The 20,839-nt window shown below is 49.5% G+C and overlaps 1 protein-coding gene and 1 long non-coding RNA gene across 2 annotated transcripts in view; both read left to right on the top strand.

The window, feature by feature from the left end:
• RASSF3 (Ras association domain family member 3) overlaps positions 1–20,839 on the top strand; it is a 74,040-nt gene that overhangs the window by 45,725 nt on the left and 7,476 nt on the right. The window contains exons 2-3 of the mRNA XM_058742135.1: positions 17,092–17,199; positions 19,293–19,530. Of these exons, the coding sequence (XP_058598118.1) occupies positions 17,092–17,199; positions 19,293–19,530 (346 nt within the window). The remainder of the gene's footprint in view (positions 1–17,091; positions 17,200–19,292; positions 19,531–20,839) is intronic.
• Positions 10,233–10,699, top strand: LOC131519278 (uncharacterized). The gene is made up of 3 exons (XR_009265574.1): positions 10,233–10,268; positions 10,305–10,561; positions 10,622–10,699. It is a non-coding gene; the product is annotated as an uncharacterized LOC131519278 (long non-coding RNA).

Genomic DNA, 20,839 nt, shown 5'->3' with positions numbered 1-20,839 from the left:
CGCCTAACAAATATTTGTCCACCGTTAAAAAGTTGGTCCATTTACTGAGCAGAAAGAAAGGGAAATATTATTTGTTGGTGGTGTTGACAAAGAGACCTGTCTCTTCACGTGAAAATTAAGGAAGTGGGAACGGAAGAGAAAGGGGGAGAGAAGCTAGTTGGGCTGGGAGTGGCTCAGAAGCGTGGCCAGGGTCAGGGTGTAGTGACAGAAGCCCGTTGCCTGACAGAGAGGCTCCTGAGAACACCTCCCTGCCTACCTTTCCTCTGCCTGGGCCGTAGATAGCACTGGGCCTTTCTGAGGTGTGTTTATGTTTTTAAAATACTGTCTGTGCTTTCCAAAAATGTGGTTTCCCTGCCTCATGTGGGAAACATTGACTTGGTGAAAGTTAGGTACACTTGGTCAACAGTTTGCATTTGTCCGTTTCTGAAACTGTTTTCCAGTTTTGTGAAAGTGTGCTCTTTGTGTTACAAATTCCTTGAAGGGAGGGGTCCTGGCTTCTCTTTTAAGGATCAGTTAGTCGAGAAGGAAGACTGGGGTAAGGAAGGTGGAGGCCAAAGTTTGCCTTCATGGCTGACGGCAGAGGATGCTGGTGTGCAGAATGTGGCTTATTCTTATGGGCAGAGGGCCTTCCCAAGGCTGGCCTCCGGTGCTCTGCTGGGGGTAGTAGCCCCCTCTGCAGGGTGAGCGCAGAACGTTAGCCCCCAGGTGAGGACAGAGGGACAGGGGGACTCCGCGTGCACTCCTGGTTTCTCCTTCCGGACCCACTGATGCTGTTCTCCTCCCTTGTTGAGGAGGCAGACTCATGGGTGGAGAGAGGAGGCCTTCCTTTTCTATTAAGAGGGAAGAAAATGGCACCCACAGAGGTGATATCCTTTCTTAAAGTCACACAGCTAGTTGGCAACAGATTTTTCTCCTGGGCTTTAGAAGCCATTTGGAATGCATGGAAAGGGCATGATTTTGGAGCTGGCCAGGCCTCATGTTCACGTACTACTACCCCTGTGACCTTTGCATTGGTTTATATATCTGAACAATAGGATTTGACTTCCGACCTCAAGGCCTCTTGGGAGGGTTATAGTAGATCTAACCCATGTTTAATAGCCTGGGCCAGTACTCCATTTCCCCCTAATCAGCAGTGCAAATCTCCCCAGGCCTGTCCACGAGTTCTTTCTCTTAAATCCTGGCTTAGAGTCTTGGGAAACTTGGTGATGGGGAGGTGGTTCTCAGAGTGGGACTTGGAAATTGAGGGTTTTTTTTTTTTTTTTTTTTAAGCTTATTCATTTTGAGATGGGGGGGTGGCGGGGAGAGGCAGAGAAAGGGGGAGAATCTCAAGCAGGCTCCACAGAGCCTCTGCGGGGCTCGAACTCATGAAACCATGAGATCATGACCTGAGCCGAAATCAAGAGTCGGACGCCCAACTGATTGAGCCACCCAGGCATCCTGGAAATTGAGTATTGTAAATTTGATATTTTGGGAGGAAAAGAGTTGTTCCTAAGGAAGTAAAGTGTTAAATTGGAAAGAATTTCATGTGTCCTATCCACCGTAGAAGAACTTGTGTCACACCTGGAATTGATTTGTAGTCAGGAACTGAACAGTGTGGCCTGTTTAACTTTGGGGAACAAATGCCTTTCAAGTCTTAAATGTTCGTACTTCTTTTCTAGGACGTTCTGTAAGTCTTTTGTTGTTGTGTTAAAGTTGTTTTGTTAAACGTACGAGTGGACTGTTAAAAAGTTCCTGGTTGGGGGCATTGGTGGGCTAGGTGAAAGGGTGAGAGGGGAAACATTCAGATCTGTGGGCAGGGGACCTGGTCTAGAACATGTGAAATGTGATGGGAGTCCTGTCTCCATGTTTCCTGAGGTGTCCTGGATGAAACAGTCTGTGCCGGGCCCTCAGGGACACGATTGCTGCAGGCGATGCCCCACACAGGGAGAAGAATGCAGCTCTAAGCAGGCGCACATCCGGGCTTGAACACTGTGCGGTGACCTCCTCTTTCCTTGTCCGCTACTTGCTTCCTGTCCAGGTCTTCAGGTTAGTGAATGCTGCTCTGAAGCAGTGTCCACGCCACCGTGATCCACACACATCTGTCTCGACCCCTGATGCTAACGATACGTTCCTTCGACTACGTTCGGTTTCTCTTCTTCCCCCCTCAAGTCTGCTTTCTGCTTTTTGTGTGTTTCCAGCCCACACTTGGCAGGCAGAGCTCCCTGCCCGCCCCGCTGCAGGCCATGCCGACCTGGTCTTGGCTGGTGGCTGGTGGAGCCGGCTGGGTCCCTGACCCCCCCCCCCCCCCCCCCCCCCCCCGGCACTGAGGAAAGGTGGGGCGGGAGGGCACTTCCTCCAGGCCTTGGGCTTCCTGTGCAAGCCTGGAGGAAAACAGAGCTGGAGGGTGTGTGAACCATCAGGTTATACCAACAACACGAACACTCCTCCACAACAAAGACGACTGAAATGCTGAACCCCCCTGCCCCCCCCCCTTTTGGAGAGTCGCTTTTAATTTATAAATTGTTGACTTGGTCGAGTGATGTTAAAAACCTATGCTTTCTTTTTGACAGTCTTTGGCAGTAGCAGGTTTTCGTTTTTTGTGAGTGGCTGGAGGGGCTTTTTTTTTTTTAATTCCCCAGACCGCAAGCCTGTTTTTACCTAGGAGATCTCTGGTTTGCTCTCTAGCAACTTCCTACGTTGGTGTCTGTGCAGCTGGCTGCCAACATTAGGGAAAATGGATAACAGCCTTGCCACACTGGTGCCTCTGTTCTTAATGTGGGGTTGTTTATCTAGAGGTGGCTTGCCCCCCAGGCGCAGTCAGCACATCAAAGTGTGTTTCATTTATGCTGATGGGGGCTGAATTGCATTGTGTTTACTTTTATTTTTAATGTTATTTTGAATTTTTTTTTATACGTGGAAGTCTTTTATTTCCTTGCTAGATTCCTGCCCCACCCTGCCCCCACCCCGATTAACGATTAACAGTTATGCAGACCTCGGAGACCTCGATTAACAGTTATTCAGTTTTTGAAAATTTTGTGAAAGTTTTGTGTAGAAAGAAGAAACCGTCTCCGATCTCACCAGATTGGCATAAGCGCCGTGAACATTTTGGAATCTTTCTTTCTAGTCTTTGAGGCATGTTAGAAAACAAAGTTCAACGGAGTAAATTTTATAAGATCTTATTGACTTTAGTCAATGATTCATGAATTGGGCAACATCCCATCTGGCAGATAGAACGGAGCTCCAAAGAGCTGTACAAAATGAGAGGTTTTCAGGGGTTGGGGGGGGGCACGCAGGGCATAGGGGACACTAACGGGGAAGTTACAAAAGCAAAAAGCAGATTGTGGCAAGGTCACCTTCCTTTAGGGGACAGCAGGGATCTATCATGCTGCTGACTTCACTAGTGCTGACCAGGTAATTCCAAGTTGACTAGTTTGAGGTTCCACTGGGGGGAGGGGCAGGGGGAGCTGAAACTGTAAGTTAGGTATGAAATCTTAGTTTGGTGACTTGGGCTTAGCAAAAGTGACTCCATTTTTCCAACAGGCACATAGTTTGTCATAGTGGATGTACAGTTCCTCTGATTTTTTTTTTTCCTCCTTCCATTAAAAACTCTTCTGTAGGCTTCATGTTAACAGCTCCTATATGGTCCATCTTGACATTTGGAAGTATTACTTAGCTATTTTCTTTAAAAAAAAAAAAAAATTTTTTTTTTAACGTTTATTTATTTTTGAGAGAGAGAGAGAGAGAGAGAGACAGAGCATGAACGGGGAGGGGCAGAGAGAGAGAGGGAGACACAGAATCTGAAACAGGCTCCAGGCTCTGAGCTGTCAGCACAGAGCCCAACGTGGGGCTCGAACTCACAGACCGTGAGATCATGACCTGAGCCGAAGTCGGACGCTTAACTGACCAAGCCACCCAGGCGCCCCTACTTAGCTATTTTCTTAATGCTGGGAATACAGTTTCTGATTTTTAAACGAATTCTCTGTGGTCCTGGCCAGATTACTAATTCCCTGATAAATTGCTGGGTTGTATTGGTAGCCACCCCCCACCCCAATTCAAGTTGAACACAGTGTATTAAAACAACTAAGCAGGCGTGCCTGGGTGGCTCAGTTGGTTAAGTGTCTGACTCTTGACCTCAGCTCAGGTCATGATCTCACAGTTCGTGAGTTCGAGCCCTGCGTGGGGGTCCACGCTAGCAGTGTGGAGCTTGCTTAGGATTCTCTCCTCCCTCCCTCTCTCTCTCTCTCTCTCTCTCTCTCTCTCTCTCTCTCTCTCTTTGTCTCTCTCATAAATAAAACAACAACTAAGCCTCCAGGAGCCAGCGGTGCTAGACCTGAGGGTCTCTCAACTCACTTTCTCTGTCCCAGCACATGGTTGGTTGTTTCCTCCTCCTCCTGGCTTAATGGGCTTTGAATCAGATGGACCCGACACAACCCTTACTTAGCTTCTACACGAACCAACCTCATGTCCTTGTAAGCTTCTGTTTTCCAATTGCAAAATAGGGAGAATAGTGGTACCCAATTTTGGGTTTATTCTAAGAATCCCGAGTCAGGTTGTGATGAGGGTGGCACGGTGTCTGGGGTTTGGTGACAAGATTCACTAAGGGCTTTTGCTGTCCACCTTCCTCCCCCCACCCCCGCCCCCAGCCCCTCCTAGGAATTTGGGTGGCCTAATTCTGTCCTGTTTTGGAAGAGTGTGCAGAAAAGAAGGAGAAGCGGAATGGGGGGGGGTGGTGTATCCAGAAGGCCTCCCCCCACCCAAGTGTAGGGAAAGGTCAACTGTTTCAGAAATTGCCAGAACCCTCAAAGGCAGTGGTGCTGCTTTACCCCACTACTGCTGGGGTTGGGTTCAGTGAGGTGGGTGAGGTTGGCCAGCAGCGCCAGGCCCCTGGGCATTTTTGCACAGGGTTCTGCCTCCCTGGGCTCTCTTCTGGTCATTCTTTGGGTGTCCTAACTCACCCCACACCTCTGACCGTGACCAGCCTTGTATCCCTGACACACTTCCTGTGACTTTTTTGTTTTTTTTTTTTGTTTTTTTTTTTTTTAATTTTTTTTTTCAACATTTTTTATTTATTTTTGGGACAGAGAGAGACAGAGCATGAACGGGGAGGGGCAGAGAGAGAGGGAGACACAGAATCCGAAACAGGCTCCAGGCTCCGAGCCATCAGCCCAGAGCCTGACGCGGGGCTCGAACTCACGGACCGCGAGATCGTGACCTGGCTGAAGTCGGACGCTTAACCGACTGCGCCACCCAGGCGCCCCTTCCTGTGACTTTTTTGGTTCTCACCCCATCTACAGCTAAGCAGGAGGGCAGGAGCAGATTTCTGTAGAAAAAGAGTGTCTTTACAAATTCCTGGGTGAAACCCTTCGAGGTAATAATCCACCAGATTTTTATTTGAATTGCTCTATCATCTTTTAATTACTCCAGAGTGCTTTCGCCTCCCTGGTAGGAAGGAGGAAGGTGATTCCTCAGATGAAACCAAAACCTGGGGCCGCTGAGGTGGAGCTGGAGGTACAGGTGTCTTTCTGAGAACGGAGGGCAGCAGTGGGGTATCTTTCTCTGTCCTCCGTGTATTGCATGTGGTGTAGAAGAGTGAGTCCTCATACACACAGTAGTACTTCAGCTAAGCCTTTTAAGGGCTAGGAACAGACTTAAAAGAGCCGCCTCGAGTGGAGCATAGAGAAGGAGACCTCAGGAGAGGGGATGGGGGGACGGGAACAAGAGTGATAGAAAATAGCTGAAGCTTGCGTCCCCCTTCAGACTTTTAAGTTTGTCTAATTAAAATCTTTCGTGGTCTGGACATCTGGCCTGAAAGGACCGACGAGTCTCTCCCTATTCCTCAGACGATATGAGAGGGAGCTTTGCAAGTGTGTTTGGACTAGTGCATTAGCAAGGCTACGGTGGGTAAGAATAGAGGATTTGCAAATCCAGACCCTAAGGAGTCAAATGTGACTTCCTGGACATTCTCCTCAACAAATTGTTGTCATCCACACTTTTTAATTGTTACATGAAAACATAGAACTTTAAGTTGCTTTCAAATCTTTTATGTGGCGGCAACTTAGACTCCTATTAGAGATGGCAAGGAAGAACACCAGGTGTCTCTTAGATAAGCTTGCTTCTGATCACTTTTCTTGGAGTGCTGGCCTATAGGCACTTCTGATTTTCTTGAGACACTCTGTCCCTGTTCAGATTAGGTGACGACTCCTATTTGCTTGTAAGCCTCTGCCCTTGACTTTCACATTCCCGCCGTAGGTGGAGCTGGAGCCCGCTCAGCTTCCCAGATGGGCTCCACCTGCCCCGTCCTGGTGGCTTCAGCATTCCTTCGCGCTTCCCGTCTGGCTCACTTCCAAACGAGCCTGCTCGTTTCCTTTCTCCGGAACCTACCTCCCCTTACAGCCAAGGTACAAGGGTTCCATGACCACTCAAATGATGTGGAAGTCACAAGATCTGACCTTTGGAAGAGCCTCTAGTGCCCCTGGGCTAACCTGAACTAGTGACAATGGCCTCCAAGGCCACAATTGTAATTGCTCTTAGCCAAAGGAAGTGGCTGGCTGCTGAATGACCCTTAGAGCCTTGAGCAGTGAGACCATTTAATCTAGAATTTAGGGTGGACGTTGTGTCACCGTTTGCCATTGTAGTGTCTTTCTTCTCTCCTGGCTTCTCAGCGATCGCTCATATTATTGTTCCAGTTAATTTTCCTAATACTCAGTGGACTGACTTTGTAGGTACTTGATTAGGACAGTGGTATAGATAATACAGAATATTAGAAAACTGGGGCACCTGGCTGGCTCAGTTACAAAAGTGTGCAGCTCTTGATCTCGGGGTCGTGAGTTCAGGCCCCACGTTGGGTGTAGAGGCTACTTAAATGAAAACAAAAATGTTAGAAAACTCACTGCTGAAAAGGACAGGGACCATAGTCCAATGTTCTCTTAATAATCCGGGAAACTCCTTAAGGACCCACCTTCCTTTGGAAACCTGAGAATCCACTGCGGCTTCCTTTCTGAGACCTCAGAGAGCTGGGCCTGAGGCAGGCCTGCTGACTCACCTGCGGCCATGTTGTTTTTCTAATTATCAGAGCTGATTAGCTGGATTTGGATGTGCTTGGCTCTGAGGGCTGTAATAATCTTCTTTCTTTCTTACCTAGCTCGCCTAGAATTTGAGAAAGTTAAACCAGTTGTGAAAATGTATCACCTTTCAGAAATGAACAGCATCTTAATTACTCCCTTTGAAAGCACGTCAAACTGGGATTGCTGAGGTTGAGTGTAATCTGGTATCCCTTGAGGTTGGGCGCTCAGGCTGGGGCACTCTGAGGAGACTCGTCCACCTCCAACTTTGTTTTCTGGCTCCAAACAAACGAGTGGCTGTTTGACGATTGGCACGCGACCCGGGTTTTGAAAGCACAGCCATATAGGGTATTGCGGACTGGGAACCAGGGGGTTTAAAAAGTGAGGTCATGGAAGGCCCAGATGGAACTCTCTTCGTGTGGATCACAACTGCAATTAATCTTATTAACATCCTGGGCCCGTGCCTGCTCTCACTGCCTCGGGTGTGTTGAGGGTATTTAAGGGGCAGGCTTTGAAGGACTGTCTCCTTTGATGGTGCAGATGCATAACAGAAGCGTGTAAAACTTTGTATCTGCTGTTATAAAGGCCTTTTGTGTGCCCTCGCAGATTCATTTAGTTTGGAGAAGCAAACAGAAAACCTCCTGCAGATAAGATGTTGCGAGGCTGGGTTGCAAATGCAATCTTGTAGATGCGGGTTCTGTGACCAGATAGAATCAATCAGTTGAAAAGGAATATCCCCCGCCCCCCCCCCCCCCCCCCCCCAACATCGAGCTAGTTCCAGCACCGTATTCCAGAGTGAGTGGAAGACTTAAAAATGCTGTCAGGTCACGGGGAGGCAGGAGCAAACATAGGAAACAGCAAACCGTGGAGGTGTGTGCGGTGAGTGCTAAATCGGCAGGGATGAGGTACCCCAGTGGTTCTTAACATACAGGGGTGAGTGAGGGCTCTTGTGGCTAGGATGGCTTCCTGGGTGGGGTGGGCCTCGAGGAGGCGGCCCACAAGGTGCTCTCAGGGCACAGTGGCTCGTGGCGGAGTGGTAGGGGTGCGGCTGGGAGAATTTAAAGGCAGTGGGTGGCACACTGACCTCTCTCTCAAGTGCATGGAAGACAAGCCTGCTATGGTGTTCCATCCTTATAAGGGTGCTGCCTGCTTCTATTTTTGAAGCCCATTTTTAAAAAACTCCTCTAAAATGCCCACATCGACTCTCTCGTGCTGTTCTCTTGTTTTAACAAGTAGCCTTGGGACAAAGAAGTTGTTTAAAATTGTCAAGTTCAACAGATGTGGTTCATGTGTGCTAATATCCCAGAATTGAGTACAGAATCTACTCACTAAGTGAATAATTAAGAAAAGAAGTATCTGTTCTTGTGTAATGTACCCATTTGCTCATAATTAACGAATGTCCCAGTTACAACATTATGACAGGCCTGTTTTCTTACAAGTTTTCTTGCTGTGTACTGATACAGGGGTTTTTTTGTGTGTGTGTGTTGTGTTATTTCGTTTTAAACCTTTGGGTCTTCTCAGATCTTGGTCCCTCTGGGACTCGCCAGGGGGGTGGGAGAGGGAGGCGAGGAGCGGCGGCACCCTTTCTGCCCACAGAACATGCTGGGGGATTAGCGTTCTGGGGGGGCACTCTTGGGGAGCCTGTCACCCGGCCGCTGGGCAGCACTGTGCGCATTGACCTTGTCCTCTTAGCTGCCCTCCCATCCCTCCACCTGCTCTTCCTCCCCTGAGATAACAGAGATGCGTTTCTCCATAACAGGAGGATGGAGGGGGCTGGGACATCTTTCCCTTGCCTTTTCTTTGCCGTCGGAAACCTGAACAGCAGACCTCTTTTATGGGTGCAGAGAAGCCTACAATGGGCAAGGTGAATCCCTGAACCTCACCTAATGGGACGTAATATATCCCAGCTCTATATCCCGCAGTTAAAAAAAAAAAAAATCTTCTCATCCGGCAGGGGAAAAAACTCTGGACTGGCCAGGGTGAATCAGCAGGCCGTTCACCAAGATAAGCGCGAGTCTCTAGACGTGGCACCCAGCCGATTGTCAACACTGGTGCCGTGAGAACGTGGCAGCAAGCAGCACCCTGTACTTTTAAGGTCAAGAACGGCAGCACCAGGCCCCCTGGACACAGTTGCTTTTTCCTTCAGGAAGAGAGTTTCATTTGTCCCAGAAAGGTTGTCTTTTTACTTAAAACACAGAGTTCGCGTTGCTTTCTTGTGGGCTTCCCCACCTTGTTGTTCGTTCGCACGGCGCCCACTATAGTCCAGGTTCACGTGGCCGGGTGGAGTCCCACGAGCCACACATAACTACTTACACTTAAATTATTGAAAATTGAAATGGAAATTCATGGTCTCCCTTTACTTGCTCAGATACCACATGTGGCTAGTGACTGTTCTTTTGGACAGCAGTTACAGGACATTTCCCTCGTTGTGGAAGGTGCTGTTGTCTCTCGGTGGTGCCGCTCCTTATTTGAGAGAACTTTCTGGGCTCACTCAGCTCCCCCATCTGCTCTGCCTACTTTTATATCTTAGAGGTTGTGGCACCAAAAGTGAAGAATGTCCCAACAGGCATCTAATGTAAGTACACAGCTGTCCCCTGTGACCCTTCTCGCCGGGCACGATCCTAGCCTAAAAGACCCCCTAAGGACTTGGCGGGTTTGGCTCTGTGTGACGGCCTTTCTTACATTCCTCACAGGGTTTCTGTTCTGCACACCTAAAAGACATTTCAGAACAGTTTTTCCCTGCTAATTCTACTTTATTAGTTTTTTAAAGTTTATTTATTTTGAGAGAGAGAGAAGGAGCGACAGGGGGGGCAGAGAGAGAGAGCAGGAGCGAGAGGAGTAGAGAGAGACAGCAGGAGCGAGAGGGGCAGAGAGAGAGAGAGCAGGAGTGAGAGGAGTTGAGAGAGACAGCAGGAGTGAGAGGGGCAGAGAGAGAGCAGGAGTGAGGGGCAGAGAGAGAGAGAGAGAGAGAGAGCAGGAGCGAGAGGAGTAGAGAGAGACAGCAGGAGCGAGAGGGGCAGAGAGAGAGCAGGAGTGAGGGGCAGAGAGAGAGAGAGAGAGAGAGAGCAGGAGCGAGAGGAGTAGAGAGAGACAGCAGGAGCGAGAGGGGCAGAGAGAGAGAGCAGGAGTGAGAGGAGTTGAGAGAGACAGCAGGAGCGAGAGGGGCAGAGAGAGAGCAGGAGTGAGGGGCAGAGAGAGAGAGAGAGAGAGAGAGCAGGAGCGAGAGGAGTAGAGACAGACAGCAGGAGCGAGAGGGGCAGAGAGAGAGAGAGAGAGAGCAGGAGTGAGAGGAGTAGAGAGAGACAGCAGGAGCGAGAGGGGCAGAGAGAGAGAGAGCAGGAGTGAGAGGAGTAGAGAGAGACAGCAGGAGTAAGAGAGGGGCAGAGAGAGAGAGAGAGAGAGAGCAGGAGCGAGAGGAGTAGAGAGAGACAGCAGGAGCGTGAGAGGCAGAGAGAGAGAGCAGGAGCGAGAGGGGCAGAGAGAGAGACAGCAGGAGCGAGAGGGGCAGAGAGAGAGCAGGAGTGAGGGGCAGAGAGAGAGAGAGAGAGAGCAGGAGCGAGAGGAGTAGAGAGAGACAGCAGGAGCGAGAGGGGCAGAGAGAGAGAGAGCAGGAGTGAGAGGAGTAGAGAGAGACAGCAGGAGCGAGAGGGGCAGAGAGAGAGAGAGAGAGAGAGCAGGAGCGAGAGGAGTAGAGAGAGACAGCAGGAGCGTGAGAGGCAGAGAGAGAGAGCAGGAGCGAGAGGGGCAGAGAGAGAGACAGCAGGAGCGAGAGGGGCAGAGAGAGAGCAGGAGTGAGGGGCAGAGAGAGAGAGAGACAGCAGGAGCGAGAGGGGCAGAGAGAGAGAGAGCAGGAGTGAGAGGAGTAGAGAGAGACAGCAGGAGCGAGAGGGGCAGAGAGAGAGAGAGCAGGAGTGAGAGGAGTAGAGAGAGACAGCAGGAGCGGGAGGGGCAGAGAGAGAGAGAGAGAGAGAGCAGGAGCGAGAGGAGTAGAGAGAGACAGCAGGAGCGTGAGGGGCAGAGAGAGAGAGCAGGAGCGAGAGGGGCAGAGAGAGAGACAGCAGGAGCGAGAGGGGCAGAGAGAGAGAGAGAGACAGCAGGAGCGAGAGGGGCAGAGAGAGAGCAGGAGTGAGGGGCAGAGAGAGAGAGAGAGAGAGAGAGCAGGAGCGAGAGGAGTAGAGAGAGACAGCAGGAGCGTGAGGGGCAGAGAGAGAGAGCAGGAGCGAGAGGGGCAGAGAGAGAGACAGCAGGAGCGAGAGGGGCAGAGAGAGAGAGAGAGACAGCAGGAGCGAGAGGGGCAGAGAGAGAGCAGGAGTGAGGGGCAGAGAGAGAGAGAGAGCAGGAGCGAGAGGAGTAGAGAGAGACAGCAGGAGCAAGAGGGGCAAAGAGAGAGACAGCAGGAGCGAGAGGGGCAGAGAGAGAGACAGCAGGAGTGGAAGGGGCAGAGAGAGAGAGAGAGAGAGAGAGAGAGAGAGAGAGAGAGAGAGAGAGAGAGAGAAAATATCCCAAGCAGGCTCCACGCTGCCAGTGCAGAGTCCGATGTGGGGCTCGCTCCCACGAACTGTGGGATCATAACCTGAGCTGAAATCAAGAGTTGGACCCTTAACCGACAGAGCCACCCAGGTGCCCCTTTATTTTTTAATTTTTTAAAATGTTTGAGTGGGCTCTGTGCCCAGCGTGGAGCCGAACCTGAGGCCTGAACTCACGACCTTGATGAGATCAAGACCTCAGCTGACAACAAGAGTTGGACGCTTCACCGACTGAGCCACTCAGGCGCCCCCTGCTAGTTATACTTTAAAACCTAGTTCAGGAGCATCTAACTGGACTTTCTGGAAGTTGCCTTGGAGTCCCCTAACTGCTTGCTCACCAGCTGCTGGAAATCACTTGCTTGATGCTGGTGCTTAAGTGCGAGCCTGCTTGGGTTTGCTTTTAGGTCTGTGACCGCAGTGGAAAGATCTCTCCCAGAGAAGATTTTTCTGTTTTGGTTAGGTCCACAACACTTTATTTGCTGTCTTTGTGGGAACGGAGCCTGGGAGGAGGACATTTAAAGAAGTCACTACCAACACTTCATTCCCCTCGAGCTGTCCCTGCATTCCATTTGCAGCGGGGGCCCGTTGCCCCCGGACAGTGCGGTTACAGCCTGCGGGGTCCCTGTGGTTTGTTCCATACCCAGGTCTGCACTGGTTCCGTGTGTAGTGCGCCAGGTATCCCAGTATGTTCGGGACATCATTAGGTGACTGCCAGTTGCCACCACCGGAAGATGAGCTTGAAAGTAGGAATTCGTAAGTTTGGAATCTAGCATCACTTAGAGTAAGCGCCTGCTGGCCCGGTAAGTTCACCCTTTCCCACTGACACGCGCTAGCCCTCACACCCGGCCAGGAGTCAGAGCAGCTCCACACGAGAGCCGTGGGACCCGTGGGACCCGTGGGACGGGGAGGTGTTGACACCATCCACTGCGTCTGTCATCAGGCACCGTGCGTCTACCGGGGCGTCCCCTACCCAATCAGAGAAGCTGTGCTAGTTGCTTTTTTAAAGGGTCAGTAGTTTTATTTTTTTTAAAGAAGACACGAGAGGGAGTGGGGTGGGAGTGGGTCAAACTTGACTAGGCTGTCAGCCGCGGAAAGGTAGAAAGGCAGCGGCCACGGCTGTCTGTCCTGGCCGTAAGTGCGTGGCCTGACCGGGGCGCCCGCAGGCACTCAGTAGAATTGTCGGATAATGAGTTGTATCGTATTTTCGTCGCAGCTCTGTCAAGTACGTATTGGCTTGCACGTTTTACGGAGATGAGAAAATGGTCTCCAAGAGGTTAAAGAGCTTGCCTTGGGTTACACAGCGAGGACGTGGCGAAGCTGTGAATCAGACCTGTGTATGCCCACGCCGGAGGCCACATGCCTTCCCCAGTGCAAGGGGTCCAGCCCTCGTTCCCGCTCGCGGTCACAGTCCTCCTGGATGCTTTCTGTTTTGCTGTTGTTATATTTTGGACTTAAAATTTTAAGGTGAGATAAAATGTCGAATTCCAGGAGAGTTAGCAAGAAAGGGTATAAACAGGTTTGTAAAGCGGTGCGTTCGTTCTCAGACAGTCTTGATTTAAAATGGGATGGGGCCACGCCGCACGAGGACCACGCCGAGTCTGGGAGGCAGGGTGTGGCCCTGTGAGAAAGTTCACCGGTGGAGAAACGTCTCGATGACCCCACCCAGGAACCGAAGCGAACCCCAGAGCAGCCCTCGGGCTTGCAGGATGAACACACTAGGGAAGAGTCTAGGGTTGATAATTTTTCATGGAAGAACTGAGAAACTGGAGGGTTGGGAGACTATAAAAGAAAGGTGGCTTATAAAAAAGAGGACCTGTAACTGCCCAGACCGACGTACTTGGGTGTGGCGTCACCGCCTCGGCCGCCAAGAACAATAAGGATACTTTAGACTGCTGCGCCCCATGCCATTTCCTGTCCTTGCCATCGCAGTTCAAGGTTAACGTCTACACTATTTGATCTGTTCTGCACTTGCCACACAGGTTTTTAAAAGCTCCTCCTTATTTTTACCTTTTGCACCCATGTACCTACTTTGTCCCTTCAGTCTTGCATGTTTTTTTCCTTCTTTCTGCTCGTAAGGCCGTCTTCCCAAAGGCATTGTATTTGGAGGAAGGGCAGGGGGATCCTTCCCTGTGTGAGAGGAAGGGGGGGGGTCTTAAAGGGATAACAATTTGGAAGTTTTCCAGCTCTAGAGACTTCCTCCCATTCTGATACTAACAGGAACCAGTGTCCTTCACTCCACAGCCTGAGCTCGTGACTTCTGTGCCTTTCCCCCTGCTTCTACACTCTGCTCAGAGCGTTGCTTTTATCATTTCAGAAGCTTTTTTTCCTTGACATTCTTCACTGAGACTCGGGCTTCGCTGGACAATAAGTGCCATGAGGGTGGAGGTGTGGTGCCTAACGTCCCCACGCCCAGGCGAGCGCTTGGCACACAGCAGGAGCTCAGTAAATATTTGCTCAGTGAGCAGGCCTTGGTCTGTGGCCTTTGTGGGCAATTGCTATGTCAGTTGACTTAAAAATATGGCGTAGATCTTAACCGTTCTTACAGGAAACAAAAATCCTAATGATGTGAAGTGATGATGCATGTTAACTAAACTGGGGCTAATTGGTTTGAAGTATATACGTATGTCAAATCCTTATGATGTACACCTAAAACAAATAGTGTTATATGTCCATTATATCTCAGTAAAAAACTCAGGGTCCCAGCCTTCTAGGGTTTAGCTGCTTCTCTGGGATTTACTTTCCAGTTAATCTTTTAATAACAAGGTGTTTTGCCTTGAAAGGATCGTGGAGGTCCTTGGGCCCAACTCTTTTCTGTTATCGTTCCTTACAGTTTCCTTGGTTTTTAATCTCCGAGAAGGAAGGATAGCTGTTGCACAAGTATGTCTCAGCTATGCTTTTGTGGGCAAGCCGGGGTGAGTTTCTGTTTGCAGGCCAGCTAGCGCCTTCGGTTTTCCTCACGCTGCTGGGAATGCTGACATGAGGAGGCCTAGGGACAGTTAAGAACTCACTAGGGGCGCTTGGCTGGCTCAGTCCGTAGAGCATACTACTTTTGATCTTGGGGTTGTGAATTTGAGCCCCGTGTTGGGTGTGGAAAGCCTGGGTGGCTCAGTCAGTTGAGCAACTCTTGGTTTTGGCTCAGGTCATGATCTCACAGTTAGTGGGTTTGATCCCTGCGTTGGGCTCTGTGCTGACAACGTGGAGCCTGCTTGGGATTGATATTCTCTCTCTCTCTCTCTCTCTCTCTCTCTCTCTCTCTCTCTCTCGCAGCCCTTCCCCACCCCCCAAATAAATAAACTTAAAAAAAATCTTAAAAAAAAAAATCACACAGATTCTTAAAAAAACCCTCAATTCTAAATGGACTTGACCTTGCTCTTTGCTCTTAATCACTCCATTTCCCCCTTCTCTTATTTAGGTGGTAAGCCCCTAGGGTGGACGTATGCTACGATATTTGTGTAGTTAGCTACTTTGTACATTTTTAATGGTGGGTCTTTGGTTGCCTTGATTCCTCAAATGGAACCATTTTGCCCCATAGGTCCCACCAGTGAGAGCAGTGTCAGATTTTTGCAAAGTTGTCCTGTTAGGGTCAAGAAGCACGGTTGAGATGATTCACTCTGGTCCCTTTATTTCCTAGGAAATGAGGCAATGGCCTCAGGTCAATGAGCGGAGGGCACGGGATTAGTTGGTGAGAGACTCTGGACCAGAGCCCCCGTCTCGCTGGAATTGGGCACGGTTTTCACAGCACCCTCTAGCTCTGCCAGTGCCACATCTCACCCGTTAGGAAGTGGAAATCCCTTAGGTTCACTGTTTAGTATTTGCTCTGAAGAGTCTTTGGACAGTCTGTACTGAAAAATCAAAGTCGACACAAAGACTCATGATCTTTTTTCAGCTATGGCCCATGGCCAGCTAATTGTGGATTGGAAAGAGCAGGGTCAAGCCGAGAGTTACAATATATGTTTTGAATTTACTTAGAAATAGTCATTGAAGCTTCTGTAAAGTTATTTTTTAATTTTTTTACTCCTTTTTTTTAATGTTTACTTATTTTTTGAGAGAGAGTGAGCATGGGCAAGTGCATGGGGGGTGGGGGGGGTGGGGTGGGGGGTGGTGCAGAGGGAGACAGAGGATCCGAACTGGGTTCTGTGCTGACAGCAGAGAGCCTGATGCAGGGCTCAAAGTCACGCACCGTGAGATCATGACCTGAGCTGAAGTCTGACGCTTAACAGACTGAACCACCCAGGCGCCCCCCTATTCTTGTTAGTGGAAGCAACATAGAGGACCCGGGTTAAAATTAAATTTGATCTCTTAACTAGTTGAGGTGTCCCCGGACAAACGACACACTTCCCGAGGGATCTCAGGATTTGGAGTTACTGAGGGTTGGTAGGCTTTGGAACCAGGCTTCAGGGAAGTTCTGTCACTGCCACAGAACCGCTAAGTTTCTATTGGCAGGTGAATTTACTTAGAACTTGACTTCCTTTGGAAGCCGGAATAATAATGTCTACTCGGTTAGGTTGTTGGGAGAATTAAATGCAACACAAGCCAGGTGTCTTGTATGCTTGGCTTCTTGGGGGTCACAGCACACTGAAGTCTGGCCGTCTGTGATTGCATCTAGCCATTACATCATATCGCGCACTGCTTGAGCTCTTTAGACGAGAAACCGTTATTGAATTCTTCAGTGGAAAGAGGGTTTACTATCATCCCGTCCACAGTGTGGACAGTCCAAGCCGGGGTCGAGACTGGATGGGTTGCGAGTGGGTGAGTAGGGGAAATCTGGCTACTTGTATCTTGACATGACGATGTGTTTGGAAGATCAATTACCCTGTGGTAGTTGTGTGTAATTAGGTCATTGATTAGTGCCAGTTAACATGATTAATTACCATACTTTTTGCTTATAAATATGGTATAAAGCTGTAAAGACCGTAAAGTTGTAGAATTTGCTAATGGGGAGCTTTTGGTTTGTGTCTTTAAATATTGTTTAAGATGGAAATAGCCCGGGGCACCTGGGTGTCTCGGTTGAGGCTGAGCCGGCTGACTCTTGATTTCGCTTCAGGTCGTGATCCCAGAGTTGTGGGTTCGAGCCCATGTCAGGCTCCACGCTGAGCATGGAGCCTGCTGGAGAGTCTCTCCATCCTGCTGCCCGTTTCCCCTGCTTGTGCGTGTGCGCTCTCTCTCAAAAAAATACAATAAATGGAAATAGCCAATCCTACAGGCACTCTGAGAGAATGGTGTCTGTGCAGAAGGGAAATTTAGCAAAGGCGGTTTCACAAAATAATAATTAATGAAGCGTTGCCATTAGCTGCTGACAAATTAGTTGTAGCCCTCAGGAAGGTGGTAGTCTGAAGGAAGGAGAACCATATTCGGTGGATGACCCTGAGAGTTTGACAGCGAGAGGGTGTGTGTGTGTTCGTGTCTGCGCGTGTGTTTTGAGGTGAAGTGCCCCAGAGTTCTTGTGGGGACTGTATAAAGAATCCTGCCTTACCTGCATTTTTTCTATGATTGTTCATGTGTGGCACGGCTTGTTTTCCTTCCAGGATGTGGAGAAAGAGAAGGAAACCCACAATTACCTCAGCAAAGAGGAAATCAAAGAGAAAGTTCACAAATACAACTTAGCAGTCACCGACAAGTTGAAGATGACCTTGGTAAGCACCCACAGTACTGTCTACGTTGGCACGGGTCGAAAGACAAATGAATGTAAATTGTTGGGACTACAGTCTATGTGTTTTAAAATCTCCGAGTAGCGTTTGCAGAGGTTGAATGGCCAAGGTGTGCAGGACGGTAAGGTGGAGTGTTTCCGCAGCTTTCAAAGTAAAGTTCTATGTTGAAGTAGCTGAACATCGGTGAACACTTTACAGTTTTATTGTAAACGTTTTTGTGACCCCCCCCCCCAACAAAGGATGTTTAGCGTTGAGTATAACCACTGTCTGTTTCACATACAGGTGGTGACTCAGATTCTAATAAGGCTTTAGATAAGTTTGATCTTGTGCAGATAAGTTTGGAAGTGTCAGCAAAAGGATTTCGTGCCCGTGGCTCAGAATATACTTGAGCTAAGATTTCTCTCAGCTGGTTGTTGTGGAAGATGAGGGAGGTCGTGCTCAGCGTCCTACACGTTGCCGTTTCGGGCTTCAACAGTGTGGTACCGAACGCTGACGCTCAGCGGGGGTGAGGGTTTAGGAGGACGGAGGCCCAGGGCTTAGTGACAGTACAAGGAGAGCCAGCAACAAAGCCACAGTATTCATGTGCCTACAGACTGGACTGGCATCTGTGCCTCGTCCTCGCATTTGGTGACTTTCCTTGAGGCACCTGCCATCCCTTTGCCGGTTTCCAGGGCCCTTGGACTTCGGCCTGTCAGTCTGTTGACTGTGAACTTGACAGTTGAGCAAAGACTAGGCTGACCCGTTTAGGACAGGCCCTACTGAGCTCTCTGACCTTTGGGGAGGAGCCTTTAAATCCAAGCCCTTGTGATAAAGAACCCCTCCCCGGTGGACTCCCCCAGAAGGGGGGGGGGTGGGACAGACGATCCCAGCTTCGTCATTCCAACGCTCACATTTCTTTTTTCAAACGCATTTTTCATCAGAGGAGAAATAGTCCACTTGCCATGGTTTCTTCTTCCCTTCCCACCATGGAGATTAAAACATGCAGGTTTCCATTCGTTTTATAGATAGAAATTTTAAGTGTCGTATCATACTTTCCAAGGAATGAACACACGAATTGGCATTGTAAGTTGACCTTGTGGAAAGGAAGAAATATATGGACCAAAAAGGAGATTTTTAATGTTTGACTTTAACTGTCTCATTTATCGATATAACACCTGAAGATTTGTTTTAATAAAACGTTAGAATAAACTTTTTCTAAATATACCCGCTGTAAAAAGAAAAAGTGAAGACCAGACCGTTATTACTATTTTTGGCAACTAAGAAATAGTAATTCTGCTCTCGGTTAAACGCTAAACTCAACAAGTTGTCTGTATAAATATGTGTGATTTTTTTTTTTGGGGGGGGGGGTAATAAAAATTATACCTCAGTAAAACTGTTAGGAAATAGTATGTAGACGGAGGTACAAGTCAGACCAGAAAGACAAGTCCTTACAATCTCTGTAGTTCACATCGTATCTTCGGGTTGTTTTGCACATCTTGCTGCTCGAGGTGCCAGGATCACATCATCGTGTACCCCACGCTGTATATGGCATATGAGTTGTGTACAAAAGTTTGAGTGAGATCGGTAATTGAGGACATACCATAAAGCCACTGGGAATGAAATAGGTTGTTCATTGACCACTCCAGGTTACTTGGGTGTCTCCCAGCCCCCCCAGTGACCTTCCTTTTCTGTGTAATAGCTGGCCATCAGCTGCGGACGGACGGAGGCCCCCATGTGTGAAGGCGTCTTGGGATTTGGCTGGCCACTGCCCCCAGGGGATTGTAACCTCTCCAACGGGCCCTGACCTTTCACATGTATCTCCGGGCGCTTCGGGTCCCCAAAGCAGGGGGAGGCTTCTGTCCCACATCTGCCCTACAGACCTTGCTCTGGAAGCACTTTGTTGGGGGTGTTCCCTCCCTCTGAGATCATTCCCTCAGGGGTGATCTTTACTGAAGTTCTGCCACAGAGCAGGAAAAACAAAGACCAAGAGAAGGAAGGCGAGACATTCTTTCTCTTGTTTTGCCGGGGTGCTTCCCTCGAATGCCATGCCGAATGCCGCAGTCAGCGCAACTAAGTATGTGCTTCTCTTCCGGCTTCAGAACTCAAATGGGATTTACACTGGCTTCATTAAAGTCCAGATGGAACTCTGCAGACCCCCACAGACTTCTCCGAGCCTTGGAAAGCTTGCTCCTAGTAGCAATGGCTGTACGAACACGCTTCACATCAGCAGCACGAACACCGTGGGGGAAGTGATCGAGGCCCTGCTCAAGAAGTTTCTCGTGACCGAGAGCCCTGCCAAGTTTGCACTTTATAAGCGTTGTCACAGGGAAGACCAAGGTATGCTGCTGTGCGTGAGATGAAAAGGTCTCTGCTTTTAGGTCTCTATCCTCATTTGCAGAAAGGACACTGCTGGGTATCTGTACCTCGGTGGTGTCAGAGCCCTGGGATGGGTTCTGGAAGCTGTGGTGATCGTGGCTCATGCCTGATGTTTGCTGCTTTCCGTATTTTTGAGTTGGCTAGTTGGGGGTCTGAGGAGCCCCGAGGCAGCCACATGTGATGGGCCTTTGTGGAGGAGTTTGTGATGTGTGCACGGGATGGGGGGGGGGGGGGTAGCTTTGAGGTTTTTTTTGGTTTTTTGTTTGTTTTTTGGTTTGTTTTTTTTTGTTTCCCGCTTTGATTTTGATGCTTTTCAGGACGAAAAGATATGCCTCTGTGCTTGAAGGCTTCATTAGCACATCCCACATTTGATGTGCATCCGAACATGGAGTGGTGTGGGGGGGCCTGCGTCCTCAGAGACTTTGAGGGTGGGAGGCACACGTGTGCCTGAACATCTCAGCCTGGAGTGGCACAGCCGTGAGTTCTTCAGTTTCTTTAGCTTGCCACACTGGCCTTGACGCTGGGGCATTTTGGTACGTAGCTCTCCAGAGGCCAATCCGCTGGATGAATGACATTCCGATCTGGGGTCTGCCTGTCTGAACTTAATACCCACGTTCGGTGGACAGAAAGAGAATATTAAAGAACTGCGTGAAACTGAACACACAGTAGTCGAGGGCAGGTACTCGAGCAGAAATCGATATCACTGTGATCCAGTGATTCACCAAGAGCTCGTTTGCAAATGGTAACTATGTGTAGGCGATCAGCTACTTAAACTGTGCTTTTGGGGGGTAAAGCCTCCAGCAGAGCCATGGAGGAAAATACACTAACCTGACACGAGAGAACTGCCCTTCAGTTGCATGGGGATGGAACCCAGCTAGTTGCTAGGTGTGCATGCTCTGTTTTGAGCACAGGCCACCTGCAGAATACGAAGAGGGGCAGGCCAAGATTCCTACCTACCCTCAAGAGGCCCCAGGCTCAGAGTTGTGGGGGTTTCCGTCCACAGGGAAATCAGGACCTGCGATGCAGTTTTTTCCAGAAGTGCCAAAATAACGTAAAAGAGCTCAGATGGCATTTTATCCTGCCAGCTGCTGTGCCTGCCCATCTGGACTGGAGTGGCACACACGGACAGTAATAGTGTGATAGCGGCCTGTTGAGATAGTACCCTGATGGCTGGCGAAATCTTCCAGCGTTGCAGGCAGTGCTGGTACCCTGGGGGGTGGGGGGGGGTGGGGGGGGTGAGTGTGTGGGAGGAGACACATACAGCTGTGCT

This window comes from Neofelis nebulosa, chromosome 8 (genome assembly GCF_028018385.1).
Source record: "Neofelis nebulosa isolate mNeoNeb1 chromosome 8, mNeoNeb1.pri, whole genome shotgun sequence".
Lineage (NCBI taxonomy): Eukaryota > Metazoa > Chordata > Mammalia > Carnivora > Felidae > Neofelis > Neofelis nebulosa.
The sequence above is the reverse complement of the archived record's forward strand: the minus strand, read 5'-3'. Positions and strand labels throughout refer to the sequence as shown.